Source organism: Phoca vitulina, unplaced genomic scaffold (assembly GCF_004348235.1).
Source record: "Phoca vitulina isolate PV1807 unplaced genomic scaffold, GSC_HSeal_1.0 scaffold4, whole genome shotgun sequence".
Classification (NCBI taxonomy): domain Eukaryota; kingdom Metazoa; phylum Chordata; class Mammalia; order Carnivora; family Phocidae; genus Phoca; species Phoca vitulina.
In genome coordinates, this window is record NW_022589707.1 from 15,028,416 (window position 1) to 15,042,714 (window position 14,299).

Sequence of the window (14,299 nt, forward strand, 5' to 3'; positions counted from 1 at the left end):
TTAGATTTGTTCAGAGGTCTTTATGTCCCTCCAAAAATAGAGTACAAAATCTTACACAAATTCCAGATAGATATTTTACTTTTTTTTGGAGGGGGAGGAGTATAATAGTGATGTTTTTCAAGCTTTGATTTTAATATTTAGATTACATATATATTATCCCTACCGTACCATGATTCTGAGCTTAACCATTTTGTGCCTTAATGTCCTTTTCTATAAATGGGGATTATGATAATGTCTGTTTTCTAAAGTTGTAATGATTCAATGAGATAATGAACGTAAAGCACTGAGAATAATCCTGGACATGCACATTCAGGAATAGTTTTAATTCAGTCATTCAGCAAATATTTATAATATACCTGCTGATTCCTATGCACTGTTTTAGGCACTGGGGATGTAGCAGACAAAACACAAGGATTTGTCCTGATAGAACATAGATTCTGTTTGCTGTTACTGTTACTAATTTTATTTTTTCTTGTGTTTTTGTTTGTTTTGCTTCAGACTGAAAAAGTCTCATGAAATGTCTAGGATCTTAGAAAATGTGACTTTGTTTCTTAGATTCACACACACGTGCACACTCAAATACACATGTGTATATAGTTCAGGTGGTTTACATATGGTGTTATGAAGACCATGGTTTCCAATTTGAATTCCATGAGAATATCTTATTTTTACTGTATTTCATGACTGAAGACATGATGAAGCTTTGTCGTTGGCAAATAGAGACTGAGCAACAAGTGCATGCTTTTACACAAAATATATTCTTGTACCAACATCATATCCTTCTGTGGTAGCATATTAGAAACATTTAAGGCAAAGTCAGTTTGATTTAATTTTTCATAGCACACATTGCATCCAGGTTGGCTAAATCCATTATATAAGCAGAGTTTCGAGTAGTTGAAGGTAGTGCAGAGTAGCATATACTTTTATATTGACCAGTACCTCTTTGATGGGCAACTCATGTTGAAACACTTCATTATCTTGATAAGGAAATTACCTGTATAATCTGATAAATAAACACAGTCAACTACATAAACAGGTTTGGGAACCTTAGTTTTATCTTTGGCCTAGTTCTTGGTATTGCTTTATGGAAAAATACTTCTAAATTTCTACCGCAGCTGACCTACTCATATATTCTGAATTTCAAGTCCAAAAGTAGGGACTCAGGGCTTACTGATATGACTGAAAAGTGCCCGGACTTCTGTATGTTCACTAAGTATTTATGAAAGAGAGGGAAGTCTCTTGCTGATGAGCACATTGGGTACTCTGATATAAGTAATTGTGAATTCTTATACTTTGTCTTTCATCCTCAACTTTTTAAAGTTTTTCATCAAAATTTGTTTATTCTTATACCCATGACAAATAGATTGAAAACTAGTTATAGTCCATGTGAGATCTTAAGCCCTGAAAAGTGATTGAGCCTAACACATTATGAGGACTGCTTTTAATGAAATTGAATATTGACATGTTAATGTCTCAGGTGGTCTGTAATCCAGAATTTTTTGACTGAGTGAAATAGGTTATCTAACATCTTGCTACTTAAAAAAAAATGTCATTCTCAGACAGCAGCATTTGCATAACCGGGAGCTAGTTAGAAATGCAAAATTTCAGCCTTCACCCAGAGCTACTGAAGCAGATTCTGCATTTTGGCAAGATCCTCGGATGATGTATTAAGCATGTTAAAGTTCTGATCCAAAGCATCATCCAAAACCTGACTTATATAACTAATCTGGTTCCTGCCTTTTGGTTGGCCACTTTTTACCGTGTTTTCTGGGATTCCTAATATATAGTTCTTTATAATTTAATATTTATTGTGCTCCTATAATATGTCAGGCTTTGTGCTGGGCATTGGATTATAGAAATATAAAAGGTGTGAGCTCTGCTTGTAGGCAGTGTAGTAATAACATGCCATTCTGATTAGGAACTCAACTTGCTACTACTTTTTACTTGTAAATTGTGGTTCTCTAGGGAGATTAAAATAGTTCCTGCTAAAAGGTTAGAGACTACTATTCCAGAACTTCTATAGCATAGTGTATGATACTGAATTATTTTAAATAAGGAGTGGACAAAATGGCCATACAAGTTTATAAATTGAAAGCCAGAAAAATAGCACAGAGGCAGAATGTTTACAAAGAAATTTTTTCCCTGAATTTTAAAAGATTTTTGCAGAAATAAAGAGAAAATCCTTAGTATACCTTTTTTTAAGTTTAAGAAATTGTTTTCAATTTTCCTTAGGGCGAACACTTTGGAACTACAGAAGCCACAGAAGCCTTCTTTGCAATGACTCGATTGTTTCAATCTAATGATGTAAGTCTTTTTATTTTATTCTTTTAGGCTGGAAGAGCTCCTTTTATTCTTTTTCCCTGGGGAGCTTGGAGTGTTCCAAATTAGAAAAGGTCGCCTGAAATATTTAAAATTACTTAAACATTATTTATCTTCATAACATTTTTAAATGTTCATTAAAGGCCACATGAATGTGAAAGATTGACAGTATACAGCATAAAGCACTCCCCCCACAGATCTCTCATGCGGTCGTAAAAGCCGCTCACATCCAGCGTGTGGCATGCCACTGTGAAAGCCGGCCGGTGTGGAAGTCAGTGGACATAGCTACCACATCTCTAAGTTCCCAGTCACGTTTCTGGTGGGCCTGGGATTGCTGTTGATCAGCAGCAGGGCTGGCTGGTGAGAAGTGCCAGAGCAGCGTGGGTAAGAGGACATGGGGTAGGGAAAAAGAAGAGTAAGGACAAACCAAAGCTGCCAGCACCTCACTGTTTGTGTCTCACTGCCTTAAGCCACCCTGACTTTCAGAGCATAGAGACTCTGCTGCTTTACTTCTGTTTTCTAAATGTGGTGCGTAGTTGTCTTTTGCCCAACACTAGCTCAGAACCTACACGGGAGGGAGTTCTGAGAGATAGACAGACTTCCCAGCTTTCTGTTGACGTAAATTGTCCAAATCTTGCAGTATTTTTGGTATATATTGCATATCTTCACCAGCCACATTTTGTGCACAACCCCCAGGAACTTGTAGGATTTGAGGGTGGTTATATGTGTGGATAATGATAAGATCCGGGAGTAGGTCCTCAGGAGCTCAGCAGTCTCTTGTAGGGCAACTCTCTCAGGTGAGGCCATTACACATTCTTCAGGCAGAGGGAGACTCATTTCCTCAGAGAATGAAGAGCTGCTTGTACTTGCAGAGGAGGCTTGGGGAATTTAGGGGTTCAAGGTACTCAGCTTCATCAGAATCTGCCCGTATGTCCCCATCCCAATTTTCAGGGTCCCACTCCTTGCCAATCCAAAGTTTTCCCTTTAAGATGCCCGACAGGGTGTGTATTGAATTTTCATTGTCTTTCAGCCACACGGAGGGTTTGCTTTTCAGAATCCTCAGAGTTGTGTCCACATGACACAGGCTTTCTATTAAAGGTGTTACAGAAGACTCTAGTCCCTTACCCAGACCTTGAGCTGTGAATTTCAAACTCTGGACTCATTTATTTTACCAAGTTCTCCAGTGTACTTAGAAGCAACTAACCCATTATATAACACATTTTTACAAAATATTCTATGGCAGCAACCACTGGGTTACCCAAACCTTGTCTTCTATAGGTCCTTACTGATGCTTCTCTGCAGGTGATGATTTAAGTATTTTGCCTCTGCATGCCATGGACGACTAGTCTCCCCTTTACCACTAGAAACAGGGTCATTAATGCCTTTTATCGAATCAGAGAAGCAATTTTAGATTTCTATTGTTAAGGTCCTGTTTCCCTTTAATCACTTCCTGTACCAGAAATTCAGGGTTCAATCAGGGAAGCAGAACCACTGTGATTATTAATAGATTTATGTATTAGAGGAGTTAGACTAGAAAGCCAGGCATTTCAGGCAGCCAGAGTAAGGTCACGGAGAGGGACTATTACAAAAGTTATGGAAGGCTGTTGCCTCTTTGTGGCTCTGTGAATTTGCAGCCCCAGGTTGCTGTTGCTCAGCGGGATGGCAGTTGGAAGCAAGAGCGGGCCATGGAGCAGGGAAGAGACAGAGTGAGGACAAACTCGAAGCCTCTAGCACAGAAGTTGTATTAAGGAAAGAAGGCATGAAATAGTTTTCTGGGAAATGGATTGGGGAAATGTAGGTTGTTGGACAGTACGAATGGCCCCTTGGAATTAGTGGTCATGAATTGAACGTATTACCTGCTGGCTCAGTGAATGTTTTTCTCCAGCTACAGGCTTCCGATTGCAGCATGGAACGGTTAGGGATTGGATTTAGTCAGGGTTAGGGTTTTGCCAGATTAGTAAACAGAGGGAAGAGCAAGGAAATTGAGTGATTGAAATATTAACTATGGAATCTGGTTAGGAGGCAAGTAAGAACAGGAGCTGATTGGGACAGTAAAAAGTTGATCGGATCGATGGATTGATGGAGTGAAAGGGCTTTTGGAGTCAAGAGTGGTGGCTGGAGAGTGAAATGCTTGGAAATGAAATTATGAAAGGGATACTGTTACTGATGGGGGTGACAGTGGAAGTGGGAGATTGCAAAAGGAAGGAGGACAGGATCCTGGGAGAAGTCAATTCTACCAAGTGGTTAGAGTTTCAGAAATATTGTCTGTATGGATATTAAAGTCACCAATAATTATTACTGGGATAATATTGGAGATAGTGATGGTGAACAAGGTACTAATTTTTTTTTTTTTTTAAATAAGGGAAGTAACTGGAAAGCTCTTTATGCAGACAGGAGTGGTGGCAGGTGATGCAATCTGAAGGCATAATTTAAAGCCAGAGATTTTTAGGGGAGAACAAGTGAAGTGAAAGAAGGCAGTGTAGAGATTTTGAACAGGCAGTGAGCTTCCCCACCTGTAGTTTTGGTGGATGAGGGTTTAAAGGAGAGAAAACAGGCACCGTTTGGGAGGGCTGCAGGGGGTGGGGGGGAATTCTCAGGGAGGAGTCAGGTTAGAGACAAGATGGGGACTTTTGGAGAAGAGTTAAGGATATAAGGGATTTTGCTGATAAAAGTGCCAGAGAACATGGTAGAGGTTTTGGGATTTGAGAAGGATGGAAGACAGAGTCAGATTAGGTGCTGTTCTCAGCTGCATGGCAGTAAGTGTCCAGGTGATGAATAATGACCAGGATACTTTAGGTTTTTTGTAGTGACTGAGGTAAGGAACCAGGTTGTACCGAATATGGAAATGAGGGTGTGATTTTTTGGGGGAGGAGAGGGAGGGAGGGATTTTGCTGCAGCATGGGGGGCTTCTTCCTTTTTCCAGCCATCCTTTACCAGAGGGTAATCACTATCTTGAGATTGATAACCTCCTATCAGTGTTTATATGTATTGCATATGTTTGTATCCATAATCTAGACTTAGTATTTTTGTGTGTTTAAAAACATAAGTAGGGACGCTTGGGTGGTTGTCAGTTAAGCATCTGCCTTTGGCTCAGGTTGTGATCCCAGGGTCCTGGGATTGAGCCTGCGTTAGACTTCCGGCTTAGCGGGGAGTCTGCTTCTCCCTCTCCCTCTGCCCCCACACCTCACTTGTGCTCTCTTTCTCTCTCTTTCAAATAAATAAATAAAATCTTTAAAAAATATATAAGTGATCAGAGGTGGCTGGGTGGCTCAATCAGTTAAGCAGCCAACTCTTGATTTCAACTCAGGTCATCGTCTCAGGGTCCTGGGATCGAGCCCTGCGTCAGGCTCCATGCTGAACACAGAGTCAGCTTGAGGATTCTCTCTCCCTCTCCCCCTGATACCCCCGCCGCTCTCTCTCCCTCTCTCTCTCTCTCTCAGATAAATGAATAAATCTTAGAAAAATATATAAGTGATCATATTATTATTGCAGGGTTTTTTTTTGAGATTTTTAATTTATTTATTTGATAGAGAAACAGCGAGAGAGGGAACACAAGCAGGGGGAGTGGGAGAGGGAGAAACAGGCTCCCCACTGAGCAAGGAGCCTGATGCGAGGCTCGATCCCAGGACCCTGAGATCATAACCCGAGCCGAAGGCAGACGCTTAATGACTGAACCACCAAGGCACCCCTATTTTTGCAGTTTTCAAAATTCATGTTTCAAGATCAACCCTCTTGCTGCACATACTTCCACTTTATTCAGTTTCACTGCTGCATGTGATCCCAGTGTGTTAATATACAGTGTTTCTACTCATTTATCCGTTCTTCCATTGGTAGATATGTGTGGCTTCCACTTCTTTGCTATTACAAGTGATATTATACGTAATGTTTATGTACATGTCTTGTGCACATAGTGAGAATTTTTCTGGGATAGATACCTACAGCTGGAATTTCTAGATAATATTTGATCTTATCAAATTGATCTTTGAATTGATCTTGCCCTAATTTACACAGACATTGCTTTAAAGCCTTACTTGTTCTGATAATAAGAAATTATGTTTGCCATTCAGAAGAACGTGAACTGGCATTTCTTTGTGGTTTTAATTTGCATTTTCATGATCATTGCTGAAATTGAAACTCTTCCTATGTTTAGTGGTCATTTTACTTTCCTCCTCTGTGAATTGTCTGTTCATATTCTTTGCTTATTTATATTCCTCTTATTGACTTATAGGAACATTTTTTTATTTTAGTATTTAAAAAAACAGCTTTATTGAGTATAACTTACATATTAATAAAGTTCACCAATTTTAAGTGTACAGTTCAGTGAGTTTTGCCGAGTGTGTGGAGTCACGGAACCATCGCCACAGTCATGGTCCAGAAACCTCTCATGACCTCAGAATGTGCCCCTGTTTCCCTTAGTTGTCTGACTCCTCACTCAGCCTCTAGCACGTAGAAGTCAGTGATCTACTTTCTGACAACACAGTTTTGCATTTTCTAGAATTTCACTTAATATTTAATCATATAGTATGTATCCTTTTATGACTTTTATGTCTTGTTTCTTTCTCTGAGCTTATGGCTTTTGACACTGATCCAAGTCTTTGTGTGTATCAGCAGTTTTTCACTTTTATTGCTGAGTAGTATTCCATTGTATGGAGGTGGTCTGGTTTACTTATCCATTCACAAGTTCATGGTTATTTGAGTTATTTCCAGCTTATGGATATTATGAACAAAGCTGCTAAATATATTCAGTAGAAGTCTTTGTGTGGACCTACTTTCATTTTCTTTGCTTAATATCTGGAAGTGGCATTGTTGGATTTGTGTTCCTTCATGATGAATGTATTAAGCAAATATATGCTTATCTGCCATCTGTATATCTTCTTCGGTGAAGTGTCAGTTCAGATCTTTTACTTTGTTTAAAAAAGTCATGTCATTTGTCCTCTTATTGAGTTGTAACTTGTCTTTATATTTTCTGGATACAAGCCCTTTATCAGATAGGTATTTTGTACATATTTCCTCCCAGTGTGTTGCTTGCATTTTCATTCACTTATATTGTTGTCTTCTCCATTTACAAAAAAAAAAAAAAAAAGTATAATTTTCTTAGAGTAAAATCCACCCTTTTTAGGGTATAGTTTTGTGATTTTTGACAAATACATACAGTAGTTATTATCACCATTGCAATCAAGATTTAGAATGTTTCCATCACTCCAAAAAGTTCCCTCCTGCCTCTACATACGATCTATTCTAACCATCCTCAGCCCCAGGCCAACACTGGTCTCTTCTTTCTGCATAGTTTTGCCTGTCTGGGAGGTCGTAAAAATGGTATCAGACCACATGAAGCCTTTTGAGTCACTTAGCATAATGCATTTGACATTTGTCTATGTTATTGTTTGCATCAGGAGTTTGCTTCTTTTTATTTCATTGTAGTATTCTATTATATGGATGTAACTCAGTTTATCTGTTTGCCCTTTGAAGGATATTTAGTTTGTTACTAGGTTTTGGTGGTTACGAATAAAGTTGCTATAAACATTCATGTACAAATTTTTAAACATAAGTTTTTATTTCTCTTGGGTCAGTTCCTAGGAGTGGGATTGCTGGATCATATGTTTAACTTTGTAAGAAGCTGCCAACCTCTCTTCCATTTCCACCATCACTGTTTGAAAGTTCTAGTGACTGCATTCTGGCTAGCCCTTGGTATTGTATTTTTTTGCATTTTTAAATTTGTTTCTTTTTAATTTTAGCCATTCTAATAGGTATATAGTGGTATCTCTTCATAGTTATTTTAAAAAAATTTTTATTAACATATAATGTATTATTTGTTTTAGGGGTACAGGTCTGTGATTCATCAGTCTTACACAATTCACAGCTCTCACCATAGCACATACCCTCCCCAATGTCCATTGCCCAGCCACCCCATCCCTCCCACCCCCCTCCACTCCAGCAACCCTCAGTTTCCTGAGATTAAGAATCTCTTATGGTTTGTGTCCCTCTCTGGTTTCGTCTTGTTTCATTTTTTCCTCTCTTCCCCTATGATCCTCTGCCTTGTTTCTCAAATTCCACATATCAGTGAGATCATATGATAATTGTGTTTCTCTGATTGACTTATTTCTCTTAGCATAATATCCTCCAGTTCCATTCACATTGTTGCAAATGCAAGATTTCATTCTTTTTGATGGCTGCATAATATTTCAGTGTGTGTGTGTGTGTGTGTGTGTGTGTGTGTGTGTGTGTGTACCACATCTTCTTTATCCATTCATCATCTGTCGATGGACATCTAGGCTCTTTCCATAGTTTGCCTATTGTGGACGTTGCTGCTATAAACATTGGGGTGCACGTGCCCCTCGGATCACATTTGTATCTTTGGGGTAAATACTCAGTAGTGCAATTGCTGGGTTGTAGGGTAGCTCTATTTTCAATTTCTTGAGGAACCTCGTACTGTTTTCCAGAGTGGCTGCACCAGCTTGCATTCCCACCAACAGTGTAGGAGGGTTCCCCTTTCTCCACATCCTCGCCAACATCTGTCATTTCCTGACTTATTAATTTTAGCCATTCTGACTGGTGTAAGGTGGTATCTCATTGAGGTTTTGATTTGTATTTCCCTGATGCCAAGCGATGTGGAGCACTTTTTCATGTGTCTGTTGGCCATTTGGATGTCTTCTTTGCAGAAATGTCTGTTCACGTCTTCTGCCCGAATTTCTTGATTGGATTCTTTGTTCTTTGGGTGTTGAGTTTGATAAGTTCTTTATAGATTTTGGATACTAGCCCTTTATCTGATATGTCATTTGCAAATATCTTCTCCCATTCTGTCAGTTGTCTTTTGGTTTTGTTGACTGTTTCCTTTGCTGTGCAAAAGCTTTTTATCTTAGGGTGCCTGGGTGGCTCAGTCATTAAGCGTCTGCCTTTGGCTCAGTCGAGCCCTGCATCCGGCTCCCTGCTCAGCAGGAAGCCTGCTTCTCTCTCTCCCACTCCCCCTGCTTGTGTTCCCTCTCTCGTTGTTTCTCTCTCTGTCAAATAAATAAAATATTTAAAAAAAAAAAGATTTTTATCTTCATGAAGTCCCAGTAGTTCATTTTTGCCCTTCCTTCCCTTGACTTTGGCGATGTGTCTAGGAAGAAGTTGCTGTGACTGAGGTCGAAGAGGTTGCTGTTTGTGTTCTCCTCAAGGATTTTGATGGATTCCTGTCTCACATTTAGGTTTTTCATCCATTTTGAATCTATTTTTGAGTGTGGTATAAGGAAATGGTCCAGTTTCATTCTTCTGCACGTGGTTGTCCAATTGTCCCAACAGCATTTGTTGAAGAGACTGTCTTTTTTCAGTTGGACATTCTTTCCCGCTTTGTCAACCATAGAGTTGAGGGTCCATTTCTGGGCTCTCTATTCTGTTCCATTGATCTATGTGTCTGTTTTTGTGTCAGTACCATACTGTCTTGATGATTACAGCTTTGTAATAGAGCTTGAAGTCCAGAATTGTGATGCCACCAACTTTGCTTTTCTTTTTCAACCTTCCTCTGGCTATTCAGGGTCTTTTCTGGTTCCATACAAATTTTAGGACTATTTGTTCCATTTCTGTGAAAAAAGTTGATGGTATTTTAATAGGGATTGCATTAAATGTATAGATTGCTCTAGGTAGCATAGACATTTTCACAATATTTGTTCTTTCAATCCATGAGCATGAAACATTTTTCCATTTCTTTGTGTCTTCCTCAGTTTCTTTCATGAGTATTCTATAGTTTTCTGAGTACTGATTCTTTGCCTCTTTGGTTAGATTTATTCCTAGGTTTTGGGTGCAGTTGTAAATGGGATCGACTCCTTAATTTCTCTTTCTTCTGTCTTGTTGGTGTATAGAAATGCAACTGATTTCTGTGCATTGATTTTATATCCTGCCACTTTACTGAATTCCTGTATGAGTTCTAGCAGTTTTGGGGTGGAGTCTTTTGGGTTTTCCACATAAAGTATCGTATCATCTGCAAAGAGCGAGAGTTTGACTTCTTCTTTGCCAATTCGGATGCCTTTTATTTATTTTTGTTGTCTGATTGTTAAGGCTAGGACTTCTAGTACTATGTTGAATAGGAGTGGTGATAGTGGACATCTCTGCCGTGTTCCTGACCTTGGGGGAAAGTTTTTCCCCATTGAGAATGATATTCGCTGTGGGTTTTTCATAGATGGCTTTTACGATATTGAGGTATGCACCCTCTATCCCTACGCTGTGAAGCGTTTTCATCAGGAAAGGATGCTGTACTTTGTCAAATGCTTTTTCTGCATCTATTGAGAGGATCATATGGTTCTTGTTCTTTCTTTTATTAATGTATTGTATCACATTGATTGATTTGTGGATGTTGAACCAACCTTGCAGTCCAGGAATAAATCCCACTTGGTCGTGGTGAATAATCCTTTCAATGTACTGTTGGATCCTGTTGGCTAGTATTTTGGTGAGAATTTTTGCATCCATGTTCATCAGGGATATTGGTCTCTAATTCTCCTTTTTGATGAGGTCTTTGTCTGGTTTTGGGATCAAGGTAATGGTGGCCTCATAAAATGAGTTCGGAAGTTTTCCTTCCATTTCTATTTTTGGAACAGTTTCAAAAGGATAGGTATTAATTCTTCTTTAAATGTTTGGTAGAATTCCCCTGGGAAGCCATCTGGCCCTGGGCTTTTGTTGGGAGATTTTTGATGACTGCTTCAATTTCCTTAGTGGTTATAGGTCTGTTCAGGTTTTCTGTTTCTTCCTGGTTCAGTTTTGGTAGTTGATACATCTCTAGGAATGCATCCATTTCTTCCAGATTATCTAATTTGCTGGCATATAGTTGCTCATAATATGTTCTTATAATTTTTTGTATTTCTTTGGTGTTGATTGTGATCTCTCCTCTTTCATTCATGATTTTGTTGATTTGGGTCATTTCTCTTTTCTTTTTGATAAGTCTGGCCAGGGGTTTATCAATCTTGTTAATTCTTTCAAAGAACCAGCTCCTAGTTTCATTGATCTGTTCTACTGTTCTTTTGGTTTCTATTTCATTGATTTCTGCTCTGATCTTTATTATTTCTCTTCTCCTGCTGGGTTTAGGCTTTATTTGCTGTTCTTTCTCCAGCTCCTTTAGGTGTAGAGTTAGGTTGTGTATTTGAGACCTTTCTTGTTTCTTGAGAAAGGCTTGTATTGCTATATACTTTCCTCTTAGGACTGCCTTTGCTGTATCCCACAGATTTTGAACAGTTGTGTTTTCATTTTCATTGGTTTCCATGAATTTTTAAAATTCTTCTTTAAATTCCTGGTTGACCCATTCATTCTTTAATAGAATGCTCTTTAGCCTCCATGTATTTGAGTTCTTTCCAACTTTCCCCTTGTGATTGAGTTCGAGTTTCAAAGCACTGTGGTCTGAAAATATGCAGGGAATGATCCAAATCTTTTGGTACCAGTTGAGACCTGATTTGTAACCCAGAATGTGATCTATTCTGGAGAATGTTCCATGTGCACTAGAGAAGAATGTGTATTCTGTTGCTTTGGGATGGAATGTTCTGAATATACCTGTGAAGCCCATCTGGTCCGGTTTGTTATTTAAATCCCTTATTTCCTTGTTGATCTTTTGCTTAGATGATCTGTCCCTTTCAGTGAGGGGGGTGTTAAAGTCCCCTACTATTATTGTATTATTGTTGATGTGTTTCTTTGATTTTGTTATTAATTGCTTATATAATTGGCTGCTCCCGTGTTAGGGGCATAAATATTTACAATTGTTAGATCTTCTTGTTGGATAGACTCTTTAAGTATGATATAGTGCCCTCCTCATCTCTTATTATAGTCTTTGGTTTAAAATCTAATTTGTCTGGTATAAGGATTGCCACCCCAGCTTTCTTTTGATGTCCATTAGCATGGTAAATGGTTCTCCACCCCCTCACTTTAAATCCGTAGGTTTCTTTGGAGGAGTCTCTTGCAGACAGCATATAGATGGCTCTTGGTTTTTTTTGTCCAATCTGATACCCTGTGTGTTTTGATTGGGGCATTTAGCCCATTTACATTCAGGGTAACTATTGAAAGATATGAATTTAGTGCCATTGTATTGCCTGTAAGGTGATTGTTACTATAAATTGTCTCTGTTCCTTTCTGGTCTATGTTACTTTTAGGCTCTTTCTTTGCTTAGAGGACCCCTTTCAATATTTCTTGTAGGACTTGTTTGGTGATCACAAATTCTTTTAGTTTTTGTTTGTCCTGGAGGCTTTTTATCTCTCCTATTTTCACTGACAGCCTATCTGGATATAGTATTCTTGCCTGCATATTCTTCTCGTTTAGTGCCCTGAATATATCATGCCAGTCTGCCAGGTCTCTGTGGCTAGGTCTGCTGCTAATCTAATGTTTCTACCATTGTCGGTTACAGACCTATTGTCCTGAGCTGTTTTCAAGATTTTCTCTTTGTCTCTGAGATTTGTAAGTTTTACTATTAGATGTCAGGGTGTTGACCTATTTTTATTGATTTTAAGGGGGGTTCTCTGTGCCTCCTGGATTTTGATGCCTCTTTCCTTCCCCAGATTAGGGAAGTTCTCCGCTATATTTTGCTCCAGTATACCTTCTGCCCCGCTCTCTCTTTCTTCTTCTGGAATCCCAGTTATTCTAATATTGTTTCACCTTATGGTATCACTTATCTCTTGAATTCTCCCCTTGTGATCCAGTAGTTGTTTATCTTTTTCTCCACTTCTTTATTCTCCATCATTTGGTCTTCTATATCACTTATTCTCTCGTCTGCCTCATTTATCCTAGCAGTTAGAGCCTCCATTTTTTATTGCACCTGATTAATAGCCTTTTTGATTTGGACTTGGTTAGATTTTATTTCTCCAGAAAGGGATTCTCTAGTATCGTCTATGCTTTTTTCAAGCCCAGCTAGTATCTTTATAATCGTCATTCTGAACTCTAGTTCTGACATCTTACTAATGTCCATGTTGATTAGGGTCCCTGGCACTCAGTACTGCCTCTTGTTCTCTTTTTTTGAGGTGAATTTCTCCATTTTGTCATTTTGTCCAGAGAAGAATAGATGAATGAGAGAACAAAATGCTAAAAGGGTAACAGCGACCCTAGAAAAATATACACTAAACAAATCAGAAGAGACCCAAAACCGGGGGGAAAGAAAAAGGAAAAAAAAAAAAAAAGAATATGATCAGGCTGGTAAGTAGAACAGAGCCACATACTAGATTTTGGGTGTATTTTGGTCTGTTAGAAGAAACTGTGTCCCAAAATTTTAAAGAAAGAAAGGCTTATATATATACAAAAAATAAGGTTAAATACAATGAAGGGATAGAATATGACTGTAAAAATGAAAATTAAAAAAGATTTTAAAAAAAGGAATTGATAAGATATTGGTTGAAAGAGGAAAGAAGAAAAATTAAAAAAAAGAAATAGAAAAAGAAAAAAATAAGGAAAATTTAAAAAATTTACTTTGAAAGACTAAAAAATCATGGTAAAAAAGCCATGGATTCTGTGTGCAGTATTCCCCTAGCTCTGGAGTTCTGCCGTTCTCATTGATCGGTGAACTTGGTCTTGGCTGGCTGTTCTCGCTGATCTTCTGGGGGAGGGGCCTGTCGCAGTGGTTCTCAGATGTCTTTGCCGGAGGCGGAATTGCCCCGCCCTTGCCGGTCCGGGCTAAGTAATCTGCTCGGGTTTGCTCTCGGGAGCTTTTGTTCCCTGCAAGCTTTCCACACAGCTTTGGAGGATGAGAGTGAAAATGGCGGCCTCCCAATCTCTGCCCCGGAGGAGCCGAGAACTCGGGGCCCCGCTCCTCGGTGCGCCCCCAGAGAAAAGCAGTCAGTCACTCCCGTCTCCCTGGTCTCCGGCTGCACTCCGTGCTCACCTGGCCTGTGACCGAGCGTTTCTATCTCTGGCACCCGACCCCGTGTGGAGTCTCCAAACCCAGCAGATCCCTGCGGTGCGCTCCCACGCTGCTCCTCCTGGGGGAGGAAGGGGAGTCTCCCCGGATCTGCCGCTTGTTGGGTCCCTGCTGGAGGAGCAG

At 39.3% G+C, this 14,299-nt stretch overlaps 1 protein-coding gene across 1 annotated transcript in view; it reads left to right on the top strand.

Moving 5' to 3' along the window:
* COPG2 (COPI coat complex subunit gamma 2) overlaps positions 1-14,299 on the top strand; it is a 94,528-nt gene that overhangs the window by 2,276 nt on the left and 77,953 nt on the right. Inside the window, exon 4 of the mRNA XM_032401562.1 lies at positions 2,233-2,304. Within this exon, the coding sequence (XP_032257453.1) occupies positions 2,233-2,304 (72 nt within the window). The remainder of the gene's footprint in view (positions 1-2,232; positions 2,305-14,299) is intronic.